Below are 13432 nucleotides of genomic sequence, written 5' to 3' on the forward strand. Positions count from 1 at the left end.
AAACATGCCAACCACGGAAATCAACACGCGGCTCTTTCTTCGCATTATTTCCATTGCCTATCAGCGGCCCACGGCGGGTATGACAGACGCCGACGTCGTGACGGCAAGGCTGGGCTTTTGTACTTCCCCAAGTCGAGTCTGCCGCGACGATGCCGTGACTACCTGAGCAGCTGAGGGGGTCGTTCGGGATATCAAGTCTTCATAGGCGGAGTTATCTCATGCTCGCACTCCGATTGTCCGCTGCTGTTCAGGTTTTATGCCAGATCACGACCATGGCTGCAGCTGCTCAGGTTTCAGACCTCCAGCGAATGAAGAGCGGACGGCGACGGATGGCATGGCGGTTGGGATGCTGCGCGGATGCACATCTTGCCTGTAGCTAGCCTAGACCGCGCCATAACGTGCATTTCCACTGCATATGTTCAATGCATCCTCCATTTCTGCTGTCATTTCATGGCCTTTCGTTGGTGCGTCAGACAACAGACCGAGGACGAGACATGAGGAGATAGGTAAGGTAGGTATGCTACCAGCCACTACAGCCTATTACTGACTACTAACATCTCCTATTTCACTCACCTTCCATGTCCGTTGCAAGTCGTAACCTAACGCAACTTCCACCCTGGCACGCCTGGTTGTCCGGATTCCAAGCATGTCAACCTAGGCCGGCATGGGTCCAACTCCAACGGTCACAGTATTATTATTAGGTACCGACTATTAGTGCCATTTGCCAAACCCCCCCGCCGTAGGAAAAAGAAATGCACGAAGCCTAGACGGGCTGGACATGAACAGCAGCAGACCGTTACCTGTCCCCCGGCACTCAACTAGTTCCTCCGTCTTCAACACACAACCGGCTTTGCTGCCAGTGGATCTGGGGATTCCACGACGATCGAACTGTTGCCAAGCATTTCCACTCCTTATCGATTCGAGCGAGACCAACAGCAGACCCCCGGATGCCGACTGCGACCTTGAGCTTCCACGAGCTAGAGCTACTGGACGGGCGGGCCTTTGGGTCTTGAAAAGGGTTACCACGTACAGATCCGTACAGGATCGAGTTCCAATTCTATCCTATCTATTCGCGCCCCGTATCGACTTGGCTGGAACCTACTGCGTCCCTACAGAAGCACCTACCTCTAGCTACTTGCATTCTCTCCGCATCTGCTTCACACCTTGCAGCTTACCTAGTCTTGCTTAGCAGCCTGTTGAATCAGATCCAGAGTTGGGCACAAGGGCACCTCCACGGCAGTCGTCCGCCAGGTTTGAACAGCAGCATATTATACGCCGTCTGTTCGTTCCTCCCCTTCTCCGCCTCTTTCTCCTTCCCCTTTTTTCAGTCGTTCCCTCGCTCCAGTCTTACCGACTTTTGCGTGCGGAGCCGTGCTGTGCTGTCCAGTTGGAACAGCCAACTTTCGAAACCACGGCCTCACTACAAACCCACGGCGTTGCTGCGGCTCGGCGGCCTCGACGGACTGCAGCAGTGCGTTGGGTCTCTGCACTCTCACACACGCGTCTGCACGGCGGAATGGTTGATCTCAAGTCCAAGCTGCGAGCCAGGCTTTCCAGGAGGAATTCTGGCATCCCCTTGCTCACATCCAGCAAGAGCTACAGCGGCACCGGCAACCATGGCAGCATCAACAGCCCCAACGACGACGCCAAAAGCGACAAGAACCTTGCATTGGAGAGCGTGCGGCCGACATCATCGGTATCTGCTAATACCATCTCCGGCGCTGACGGAAGAGGAGGCCGGGAGCCGAAGCGGGTAGGAGGCGGAGGAGAAGCTGCTGGCGGGTCGGGAACGGGAGCGGGAGTTGGAGCCGCAAACGCTGCGCCCGGGGAACACAAGGAAAGGGCATCGGGGTTCTTGGCTCTCTTGACCGGGGCGAGCCACAGCGCAAGGACAGGATCGCGACAAGCCGCCTCTCCGAAACAACCTGCACAGAGCATCCAGAGCGTTGACGACGCCCAGCACACGCCCGAGACACCAAGTGCTACAACAACCGGGGAGCAGGGAGAAGAAAGCAGACTGAAACAGCACGAATCGAACACCAACGACACCAATGGCGACGGTCTCAACAGAGGCGGCGGCGACAAGGGCGAAGATGCGGATCTCGACGTCTTTGCCCAGGCGCCTGCGGGTGCTGGTGCTGGTGCTGGAGCTGCCTCTGGGTCCGGGCACATTGACAGCGGCAGCACCCGTGGCACTGACAATGACAGCAATTGCGACACAGGAAGCTCACACGCGAAAAGCGCCCAGAATGCTGCCGACAATGCTGCCGCGGCAGGTGCTGCAACCAATGCAACCGACGCTAAAGCTCCCAGCGGCCAGCCACCTGCAAGCTCTGTAACGAATCGCACTGCCCCTGGTGCAGGCTCCGACTGGACATCCGCTAGCGATCTGCGGCGGGTCTCAATTAGCAGCGCAAGAGTTTCCAGCCTTGCCAGTATCCACGAGGATGATGACCTTGCGCATACCGCTGCCGGTGACGAACCTCTACCGCCTCCGACAACATCCACACTACTTCCCACATTAACAATTGATGCCGCCTCGCCTGATGCCACCACTCCAACAAACACAAATCCGAATCCCATTGAAAATTCCCATCATCAGCCGCTCGCTGGCACCGCGACTCAATCTGCCACTCCCACCACCGCCGTTTCCGATATTGTGCGCAGGATCTGCCTGATTGACCCGGCTGTAAATTTGTCGTCCTCCCAGCCTCCGACGCCTGCACCACTCGCGACACCTGCCGCTCCATCGCCGTCCATTGTTACGTTCAACTCGGTCGCGCCTCTTTCGCCGGCTGGTACCGTACCCCTTAGCCCAAGCGCAGAAACTCCCTCAAACGCGACCTTCCCCTTTTCGACCTCGACTCCTGCCAATCTTAATTCCAATCCGCCGTCTACAAACCCCACTGCCACCCCGGGTAGCCCTACCACCACGCGCCCATCGTCGACCGTTCCCACGCGGCCCTCGGTCCCACCGAGACGTCAGAGTCTTTTGCCCAGTCGCCAGACGACTCTCATTCGGACGCTCCTCGACGCGAACCAGACCGATGAACTCGACACCGGTGCCAACACCAACGATAACCTCCTTCCTATAAGCGCCGCCATGGTGACGCGAAAGATCTGGGTCAAGCGGCCGGGTAGCTCCGCAACCCTCGTCACTATCAATGAAGAGGACTTGGTCGATGACGTGCGGGACATGATCCTCAGGAAATATGCCAACTCCCTAGGCCGCCAGTTCGACTCCCCCGACTTGACCCTGCGGATAGCCCCCAGGGAGTCGCAAAGACAGGAGCGTGTGTTGGGGCCAGAAGAGCCAATGGCCCGGACCTTGGATGCATACTTCCCCGGAGGCCAGACAGTGGATGAAGCTCTCGTCATTGACATTCCGCCCCGTCGCACACCAAAGGAATCACCTAGGGCCGGCCCTCCGCATGCACCTCACGGCTTGCCCACGTACTATGAAGAGACACTCAGACCGTCGGAAGGAGGTACCGATTATTTTGGCCCTGGAGCTCTTGCCCATATACCCTCCGACAGAGGAGGCCCTGTCATGACTGCACCTGTTAATGGCACGACGCAGTCACATCCTCATACCATATCTGTTTTGGGAACAGGACACATACCCCAAGTCCCCTCTCCCGGAGGGACACGGCCCCGCCAGTACCGCGAACGACCAGACCGCCCTCGCCTGGGCAGGCAGCATACATCGTCGCCCACGATTCTTAACGTAATTGGAGCCACAGGTCACGCCGCCCCGATTCCGGTGGCTTCGGCAAATCATGGTATGCAGCAATCCTCTCTTTCCAAGGTTCAGCGATCAAGGACTCATTCCGTTGCCTCGTCAGAACAATCCACGACCGGTGCCGTCTCCGTCCCCCCGGCGTCTGCTTCGCATGCGCCTCATGTTCCTCCAGCACCACCCTTGCCTACTCCGCCAGCTGCTGTGCAAGAGTCGGTCCCGGCTATCCCGACACAGCACCCAGTCACTACTCCCCCAGCCAGAGTGGCTTCCCCTCGGCCTACGACATCAATGGCAATAAGACCAAAGAAAAAGAAAGCCACTCCCGACCATACGCCCTTACCAGCAGGGATGCTCAGTAGCGCCGTTCCGCCAATTAACGTCTTGATCGTAGAAGACAATATCATTAACCTTAAACTCCTTGAGGCTTTCGTCAAGCGACTCAAGGTCCGGTGGCAGACCGCTATGAACGGACGTGAAGCTGTCAATAAGTGGCGCAAGGGAGGGTTCCACTTAGTGTTGATGGATATCCAGCTGCCCATCATGAGTGGCCTGGAAGCGACTAGGGAGATCCGAAGGCTCGAACGCATGAACTCGATCGGTGTGTTTTCCAACAGCAACAATGGAGGAAACAATGGCGAAAATTCTGGTGGCGATCCCGACGTAATGCCGGAGGAGGACAAACTTGAGAATATTGAGCTTTTCAAGAGTCCCGTCATCATCGTGGCACTTACGGCGAGTTCGCTGCAGAGTGATAGACATGAGGCCTTGGCGGCGGGTTGCAATGATTTCTTGACCAAGGTAAGCTTACACTCGTGCACGTTTGATTTTTGCTCCCCTGTGTAAGGTGTGAAACAGTTACTGACTAGAGGCTTTCTCTAGCCCATCACCTACATTTGGCTGGAACGTAAAGTCATGGAATGGGGCTGCATGCAAGCCCTTATCGACTTTGACGGTTGGAGAAAATGGAAAGATTTCGGGTCCGGCAATGGCGAGGACAAAAAGGATGCCGTCGCGTCTAAGGACGGCAGCGGAACAGGTCTTAAGAAAGCCGTTGCCAGACCGAAGAGGAAACCGACTGCGCAAAAGGAGCTTGTCACAAGCCCACACCTCACAGCACAAGCGGCGCCGCCTTTAGAGGTGCCACATACCACCCAGACGAATCAGCCCTCGAGCGACGATAAGTGAGATGCCCGACGCTGACTCTGACTGGCGTTCATCACTATACACATTTTTTTTGGCTTCGGTTGGTTGTATCATATACCCTTCACCTGGCGGTATCTTATTTTCTCTTCTGGGTTATTGTTCAGTTTTATTAGATGGAATTTTTGATGGGAACGAACGACGACTTTGATCACAGAAAGGACGATGAGGAGCATCCTGGCTTTATCAGTGGCTGGTTACGCAACGATGTAATATGACGGAAATATTCGTTTTCAGATCGGTTCACCTATTTCCAGGGACTGGAGGCCAGACCATTTGGACCATCGGTTCTTGGGTAAGGTGCGATGGTGGGAGGCAGAAATAAGCGAGGAAATGGAAGCCCAACTCAACAGACGAATTCGGACAATAACCTGGTCCACATCTCCTCATATTTTCCTGTTTTGTTCGCCATTGTTTTTCAAAATCGGAAGGTAGCGTGAAGTACACGAAACATGCATACGAGGCGTCGCAGAGGATTAGGTTGTCGGTGGTAGCGCTGACTGTTTTTGGCTATATTTCTTTTCACATCTTCTACCATGGACCTCTCATTGGGACACAGCACACCGTTATTTACTTTGCTATAGTGGCGAGATGAACAAGAGAAGAAGTATGCACGCCGATTAGATATTTCAAAGCACCTCATCAGTCAGCAGCTGTTTGCCTGCCTTGCTTAGGATTGGAGCAGAGAGGGATCAAGATGGTCGAACATGGAAGACAACAAGTGGGAGCAAAGATATAAACTCGAGTTTTAGCGAAGGATCTGCAGTGTGGATATATCATTGACACCAAATACAGACATTGTTTCTAGTTTATCTGCAAAGATTCAAAAGCTCCCAACATGTACGTATCTACATGCTCTCGTTGCCGGAGTGGATGAAGCCGTATCTGATGTTAATGCTGATGCTCGAGACAGCTGGCCGAGGGACACGCGTGGCGGCAACCCTAACCCTAAGGAACCGAGTGAGCATGAATCGCGCAAGACCCGCAGAGCAACCGAGGATTGCGCCGGCCCGTTGGCTGGTCAAGCTTAGAGGAGGGGCAGGGTGGGCCAGGCTCGACCGGAGCTTTCCATTGACCGAATGGGACGAGTCTAGCGCAATTGAACCCACCTTTGCCGAAAAATTTCCCGCTTTCCCTCACTGGGGACAACAAACCTCTTTTCCTCCCACCCAACCCTCCTCACCTCCCACACATTTTCCAATATGCCACCACGGATACCCAACGCTCCCTCCTCTCTCCTCCTTCAGAGCAGCGCCTGCAGCGGTAGCAGCAGCAGGTGTACAGCTTCCAGGTCGACATGGGCCTCCGCGTGCTCATCTAGCCTTCCTCAGTCCTCCTCCCAACCAACAACACATCAGCAGCAATGCTCGGCGTTCTCCACGACCGCGCCGGCGCAAGGCCAGTCCATCCGTCGCCAGAGGTTGTTCACCTGGTTGAATAAGAGGGGAAGCGCATTCAAGGAACACACCAGGAAAGGGCCGAATCTCCTCGGCGGCATTGACAATGACGGTAACGCTCTGCCCTTCCCGGCCAACAAGTACTTCAAGAGTCAGCCCGTCCTCTCCGAGGGCTCCCGTGAGATCATCTACAAGGATGTCATGGAGAAGGGTCTGCCCATCAAGGCCGTATCCGCCAAGTACAACGTCGACGTGCGCAGGGTCGCGGCCGTGATCAGGTTGAAGGAGATCGAGAAGCGCTGGATCAGGGAGGTAAGCTCATCATCCCTCCCCTCCTTGTTAGGATATCACACACCCCGTCCTGTCTCCGTCTCCCCCGGCTACCCGGCCAGCCGGCGGCGGCGGCGACGACGGCGACTTGCTTCATATGATGAACTACAAGAAAATTCGATTAGTCTTGAAGACATACCTCATGGTTACAAAGCCTTTTTCAACTGAACGAAGCAATCTCATCCACCGTTATTCAAACATTTCTCTTTCGCGAAAGACACATTCGGCTAACCCGGTCCGAACCATATAGTACAAGCCCCTGGCCCGCCCCTACGCTCGCGCCGTGATGAACATGCTTCCCCAGACCGTCCTGGGCGGCCCCAACCAGAAGCCCCACGAGTCCATCAACGACGTGTACGTGCACAGTTACACTACTCAGCAGCTGTTCGTGCCCGTCTCCGAGTCGCGCGATTTCACGCGCGAGGATGCCGCCAAGGCGTTCGGTGACCACATCCTGCCCGTAGACAAGAAGCTGCGCGTTCCCGAGCTCATCGAGTTCCAGAAGGATTTGTTGAACCGGGTTCCCCTCCAGGACGCGAACAAGAAGTTCCTCGAAGCGACGGCGGCGAGCGAGGCCAAGATTGCCGAGCGCGAGGCTAGGCGTCTCAAGGCGATCGAGGACTCCATTACGCGCGTCAAGACGAACCGGTTCGAGTTCCGTTTCCAGGAGTACAACGCCGAGAATGTTGGCCACGACGGCAGGGACCGCAACGCTATTGGTTGGAGGTACGGTGTGCCCTTCCATGACCGCAAGCGGTCCCAGATCAAGATCCCTACCAAGGTGGAGTAAGATCTCTTGGTTTGGATTATGGGTGAAGGTGGTGAGGGATGTTTCGTTGCCCGTTCATTCACAGCAGCCTATCTATGGTGGCATATCACTCCAGCTCTTCAGTGAGTCTATGTGATGTATGATGAATGAAACGAACGAGAATTAGTCTGCGGGGGCGTTGAGAACTGAAACGAATGATGGGAACGTCGATGATGAGGGTTGTTCGACACGCACCACGCACACACAAAGACAGACACTTTCTGAGGTGGAGAAACACAGCGTCCACTGGTCGTCATTCTTGTCTGTTGTGCTAATGTGTTTCATTCCCATGTAAACTTATTGCTGTCACAAGGCCGCCACTCGACGTTCTTTAGCAGAGTGGTGGACCTTTATTTATTGTATCATTATACCAAGCCAGCCAGTTGCTTTTTGCTTTTTGCTTTTTCTTTTTTAAATAATCAGTCAGTCATGTGGACAACGACTTGCTTCATCAAAACGTGGCCATGAACCGAAACACCTTGTTGTGCTGTCTCGTTGCTTTTGTATTCACTTCACTCCTGTGCGGGAAGTCTCCTCCCTCGCCCTGCTCAGACGTCTGTCTTTCTGGAACCATCAGAACGGGGCTGGGCCTTTACATAATTCTTGCTCCAGGCAACCAACGCTTTTCATCTCACTTCCTGCCTTTGAAGATAACTTCCAGGCTCCTTCCCGTTCGAACAGATTCAAGCTGTCCACTGTCTACTAGACATAAACATGAGTATGAAGCCCCAGGACACCGAGATCCCGAGCACAAGACATCATATTATAGATACATACAAATGCTTTATCACAAACGAACCATCGAAAGCATGGATGGATGGATGATCTTAACATGCCTTCGTCTCGTCTGAGACCCCTTTCTCCCGATCGATCGGCCTTCCCATGTGAAAGACTGACTAGTCAGTCTATCTCCTTCCATCCTTTTACAATGGATGTTACAAAATCCACATTCCAAACTACCTACTAGATTGAATCAAACTTTTCCTTATATAACAAAGAACGGAAGAAGGATGGAAGGAAGGAAGGAAGGTCTGTGAAGGTGGTCTCATAAGTACCACTACAACCATATACCACCGAACCAAAGTTGCCAGCCGGGACTTTCCTTTAAAGGGGTCGTTTCTTCTGCACTGCAAACTTCTTCCATCGAAACGTCATCAACTTTCTTCCTAGAGATGATGAATAAATCATCCGGGAAAAGGTACGTGCCTGAGTGGTGCGGGAAGAGTATCTATCTACTTGACTTGATACTTATGAAGCGAATGAAGCAATATGTATATAGTCATCGTACCAGTTCAAAGAAAAGAAAAAAAAGAAAAGAAAAAGGGGGGAGGAGAATGGGACAAGGAGACAAAGAGAAAAGGGAGTATAGAATGTTAAAGTAGGTAACGCCATGCGCATGTTTTAGGCCGGATCTTATCCCTATCGACAGGAGACACTTTTCTTTCCGCCATTCTAACTGTGTCCTAACAACTAACTTGACGCTGTATTGACCTCAACTCGACCAGCCAGAGGATGACCGTTGCCATTTGTATATATGTGATTTGTTTCCTGAAAATACTTCATCACCACTGAAGCAAGCCGCTGGTGCCAGCCCAGCCAGACTGTGCTTGCTCCTTTAGCTCTGTATGAGGATTCTGATGTGAATACTGTACAAGTTGTTGTGGGATCTGAATCGCAACGCACCCAGTATCCGCACACCTTTCAAACCTTTCACGCCCGTCAGATTCGCCTGTTGAACCCTTTGACACCGAGTACGAGCACAAATCAAGCCCATCTAATACCCTGTTTAAAAATTCCTTGCTACCGGGATGCAAAAAAGATTGACAAAACAAACGCCGGTTTGGTTCCTATCCTTGACTTGTCCTTTGGACACATTTTCCTCCTGTATGAGAAAGACCCCTGTAACTTCCATTCCCAAGTGCGTAGTGTGTGTACATACGCTTCTAATTCGATCAATTGAACGGGGTATCAATAACAAACATGTCCTTCAACCGAAAAGGGGAGAGATGTAGCCTGAGCCTTCCCCGCCATGCCATCCATTCACCCTCTAGACGGAAATGGGTGATGACAGAAACGAAAAGAAACAGAATCCTTTAATCCTGAGCAACGTCCATGAGTGCTTCCAACCTGGCGTATAAGCGCTTGGTGGTTAAACCATGTCCAACACTATCCACATCTCAAAATGATGACTTCATGTCCCAGCCGGGCGACTGGGTCTCTCTTCGTTGCCTCTCCTCTTCTCTGCCGCCTCCTCTGCTCAAGTAACCGTCTCCATTGCCGTCCAATTCCATAGGGGTAACAGGTCCAGGGCTACCCAGGGGCACGAGCCTGGGAGACATTGGCTTATGTGTCTTAAGCATTGTGGCCCCCAGCTGGATGTTCTTCAACGCCGTGTTGTCAGGTATCCTGGTCGACGGTGACAAACCAGAGGCGTTTGAGAAAAGCGCCATCGATGCCTGGGCTACCATGTCTCTTTGGTACTGTTCGACTAGGCGCTTAGCATCCGAACCTGTGCGCCGATGGTTTTCTTCTCGGCGGTATGTTAACTGAGGTTCAGAGTGGGCAACTGCTGCAGCATCCGCTCTTGCTGAGGGTCTCCGGTGTTGGCTCGAGTTGCTGGCCTTCCGGTTCTCGTAGTTGGTTGGGTAGTACTTTCCCATTGGAAGTGCGATGTTGTCGTGAACGCCTGAAGGCATGTAGGAAGACACCGGCGTATGCAGACCAGCCGACCTGCTGGCACCGACAGAGGAACCCAAGGGAGAGTGAGACCGATCGTGGGCCATCATCCGTACTCGAGAATCAGTAAAGGGGGCGGACAAGTGTGTGGTTTCTGCCGCTCTATGTAAGGCTTTATGGCGCGCCTTGCTCGGATCAAGTGTGAAGAATGGGTGAGGTCGATGAACTCGTGTTGATGGGTCCTCGTGGTTGGGGAAGTAACCTCTACCGTAATGTTAGCACCCATTTCTTTTATGGACAGAACGAAGGTGCAACAGAGAGACAACAGAGGCCTTGTGACAAGCCAGACATACCCTTGGATATCCCCTCGAGCGGAGAGTGGCGACGGCGGTGTCTCGACGGGAGCGGTACTAAGTCTCCTGGTGGGGGGTAATTCGATTGCGATAGGCCTGCTTCGAGTTACGACTTTGGACGCATCCTTGCCCTCTGATATGAAGGTGGTGGTTTGCGATTTACTGCTGACTTCTAGGGAAAAAAAAATTATGTTAGCTCAATAAGCGTTAAATGACTTGGACCACCTCGCTGTACCCTTCTCACAACCTCCGCCATGACGCACGAATTACACGACTTGAGAGTGCAGGTATTGGGCGCAATAGCACCCATCGTATCGCATCACCATTTCCTCGGTGGGGCGACCCAAGTTTTTGATGATGCCAGGGCACCTGCCAACGCAAGGGTTATGCAGGGACTTCCAGGGCAGAAGACCCGCCAACGTCGTGCCTAACGGCCCTGCAGTGTCGCGGGCATCATGAGCTTGCGGAGCAAGACCCCAGATTCCAGCTCACGCCTATGTCGATCTGGCAAGGACATTGATCCAGCGCTGAAGGTGAAGCTAGGAAGCCTGAAAAGTTCCATGACGGCTCGATTCAAGCATCAGTGAATGGCCCGACCACTAAGAACAAGCCATTCACTAAAGCCGTGCGACATCATTGGAGCGGCATCCGTCGGCACCTCGGAAAATATGTGTAGGGATCGGAGGGAACGATGGAAAGATTACAGAACAACAGAACTTACCTCTGGTGCCGAAGAGAAGGGCGTCTCTGGGTGTCCCTGTCTTTGAACTGTAACCAGCAGACGCCACATATGACGGCGGGATCTCCCGCACGGGCGTGTTACCCGCGGAGAAGGCGAACTGCTCGTCAGACAAGGGGCTAGGAGATGGGCAGGAACCGTGTGAGGAACCGGACAATGTTCTCCGAGGCATGGTGGGTCGCATGATTTGTGACGGGGTGAATGATCGTTTCAACGAGCTTCCAAGAGTTGACATTGCGGAAAGGCAGCAAGTGTGATGCTGCTGCTTGAGTGTAAGATATGTTTTCAATATGGGGTTTGGCTGTACGCAGCTCGAGCTTTTGGTTACGATGTGATTTTGCGGAAATCTGGTGAACAACGAGGGTTTGTTGCACAACCGATCTGAATGGGAATCCGGAGGTTCTCTGGGATGTGTTCGACGGCTTCGAGATTTAGTTTGCTATGTCGTAGTAAACGATGAACTGCCTTATTTTATACAAGTACGTCAGTAAGTTGATCAAAAATGTCAAACATACAAGGCCGATGATCCAGCTGGCAGATAATGCCAGGGCTCCTTTGGCTTGATCGGGCATATGTGCTAAACGTCCCCAAGAGCTGCACTTGCGGATAGCATCAATATGGCAGCCTGTCCCTCTTGGATGCCACCTCGGCACCTCTAGATAACGAAACATCGTTGAAGCCAAAGCAAGGGTTATGTGTAGAAGTACGTACCGGGCATCTAAGAGCGCATACAATGACAGCTAGATAAATTGGCAATGCCTGCAAGACGCTTGGTAGAAGATTGGCAAGTAGGTAGGTAACCGCCGCCAGTATCTTGTATGCCACAACGGAATAAGGTCGGAGATATTGGGAGCTTGGGCCGCTTCTTGCACAATGTGTGTTTAGAAGTCTGGGCGATACGGCGGAAGTCGAGATAAGGTTGTCAGGTGTGTGATTTCCGTTTGCCAGCTGGATTTATCCTTCTCTTGCGTCAAACTGTCCTGAAAATACCGTTCGATGGGGTTAGGCGTGATGACGATGTTCCAACGCTCAAATATGCACGGGTTTGCAGTTGTCCTTGGTGTCGTCTTGTTTCCTCTCGGTTAGGGCGGTTACCACTTGGCCCTCCTTTGTACCTAACAGCTGCGGTAGCTGCAAAGAAGGTGTGGTAAAAGCAGAATGGCTCAGGGGGATCGTGGGCTGCTGACAGGTGTCGTGAAGGCAGTGAGATGGGCGCTGAAATGCTCCTCGGTAAGCGCTAGAAGGTATCGTGAACAGCTGCAATGCAAGCCTTCGCTGGGATCGGGCAGGCCCGTCAACTGTGCGAAGCTGCAACAGTCCTGACAACCACCACCCTTTCAGAGAGCGCTGAATACCTATAAGGTTGCTGCATGCCCTGTGGTGAGACGGAACCGGTTGATGGTTCGGTTTGCGGGAGGAAGGCAAAATTGATCGGAACGTGTTGTTTGTTGAACGATTGCTTTTCTGTCGCAGGTTGAAGAGAAAAGTAAAAGGAAGGCAAATGCCGTCAGGCAGCGAGACGAGATGGTTTTGTGTTCCTCTTGTAAAGATCCGAATCGGTGGATGCAGGAGTCCCTGACAAAAACTTTTGGGAGGATCATCCCCATAACTTCCACCTGAGGACAGCCCACCAACCGATTAGACCGTGTCAATCATGTGGAACTGGAACATAGCTCTACCTTGACCCTTGCGGACCGGTTGCCTTTTTACCCTGTTATCTTCGAGGTTTTGATCTTCTTTGAGCGACTGCAAGGAAGGAGCGAAGGGGGCATCTCCACTGAACTCGACCACTTGACGTTCTGAGTGGATAGAAGGGTGCGAATCGAACTGAACCGAGAATGGCAATATCGATGTCCCTCATTTAGCGGGAGCGATCCGCCAAGTTCTCAAGGTATCACACCTGTAACAAGCGCTACTTGAGCGCTTCCCTTCATTCTGAACCCTGAATTTTCAAGCTTCCTCTCGATCACCACACATTCCCTTGTTTGCAAACTTTCTCCCGCCAGGGTCTGGTTTCTTATCTCAGATGGGCGAGAAAAAGGGGTCTGATCTTATGACTGGGATTGGTTTCCATATGAACTTGTTCAGTGCCTGACAAAGACATACAATCATCCGTCTGAATTCCCGTTGATCCACCTTTCAAGTCATTCAACCTGCCCGCCTGCCCACGTTGAAACTGAGTCGAGC

At 52.9% G+C, this 13432-nt stretch overlaps 3 protein-coding genes across 3 annotated transcripts; 2 read left to right on the forward strand and 1 right to left on the reverse strand.

The window, feature by feature from the left end:
• Positions 1-1516: 1516 nt before the first annotated feature.
• Positions 1517-5867, forward strand: SMAC4_06822 (uncharacterized protein; the record flags this gene model as incomplete). The annotated part of the gene is made up of 3 exons (XM_024655332.2): positions 1517-3782; positions 3846-4540; positions 4622-5867. 3 exons carry the CDS (start codon positions 1517-1519, stop codon positions 4925-4927), a joined length of 3267 nt encoding a protein of 1088 aa, XP_024511232.1. The 3' UTR covers positions 4928-5867.
• Positions 5868-6054: 187 nt separating this feature from the next.
• SMAC4_06823 (mitochondrial 37S ribosomal protein mS45) lies at positions 6055-7906 on the forward strand. The gene is made up of 2 exons (XM_003348999.2): positions 6055-6651; positions 6920-7906. The coding sequence occupies exons 1-2, from the start codon at positions 6145-6147 to the stop codon at positions 7457-7459; spliced, it is 1047 nt and encodes a 348-aa protein (XP_003349047.1). The 5' UTR covers positions 6055-6144; the 3' UTR covers positions 7460-7906.
• An 893-nt stretch (positions 7907-8799) lies between these two features.
• Positions 8800-12844, reverse strand: SMAC4_06824 (uncharacterized protein). Its single transcript, XM_003349000.3, has 4 exons — positions 11957-12844; positions 11228-11710; positions 10507-10678; positions 8800-10417 (listed from the first exon to the last, which is right to left on the reverse strand). The coding sequence occupies exons 2-4, from the start codon at positions 11478-11480 to the stop codon at positions 9655-9657; spliced, it is 1188 nt and encodes a 395-aa protein (XP_003349048.2). The 5' UTR covers positions 11481-11710; positions 11957-12844; the 3' UTR covers positions 8800-9654.
• Between the last annotated feature and the right edge of the window lie 588 nt (positions 12845-13432).

Source organism: Sordaria macrospora, chromosome 1 (assembly GCF_033870435.1).
Source record: "Sordaria macrospora chromosome 1, complete sequence".
In the NCBI taxonomy this organism is placed as follows: Eukaryota; Fungi; Ascomycota; class Sordariomycetes; order Sordariales; family Sordariaceae; genus Sordaria; species Sordaria macrospora.

What these genes read in the sequence shown, in the direction of transcription:
- SMAC4_06823 (XM_003348999.2), top strand. Translation starts at nt 6,145, where the DNA reads ATGCCACCACGGATACCCAACGCTCCCTCCTCTCTCCTCCTTCAGAGC. An exon ending in AGAAGCGCTGGATCAGGGAG is followed by an intron (nt 6,652 to 6,919) that starts GTAAGCTCATCA and finishes CGAACCATATAG; the next exon opens with TACAAGCCCCTGGCCCGCCC.
- SMAC4_06824 (XM_003349000.3), bottom strand. Translation starts at nt 11,480, where the DNA reads ATGTCAACTCTTGGAAGCTCGTTGAAACGATCATTCACCCCGTCACAA. An exon ending in CCTTCTCTTCGGCACCAGAG is followed by an intron (nt 10,679 to 11,227) that starts GTAAGTTCTGTT and finishes TTTTTTCCCTAG; the next exon opens with AAGTCAGCAGTAAATCGCAA. An exon ending in GCTCGAGGGGATATCCAAGG is followed by an intron (nt 10,418 to 10,506) that starts GTATGTCTGGCT and finishes ACATTACGGTAG; the next exon opens with AGGTTACTTCCCCAACCACG.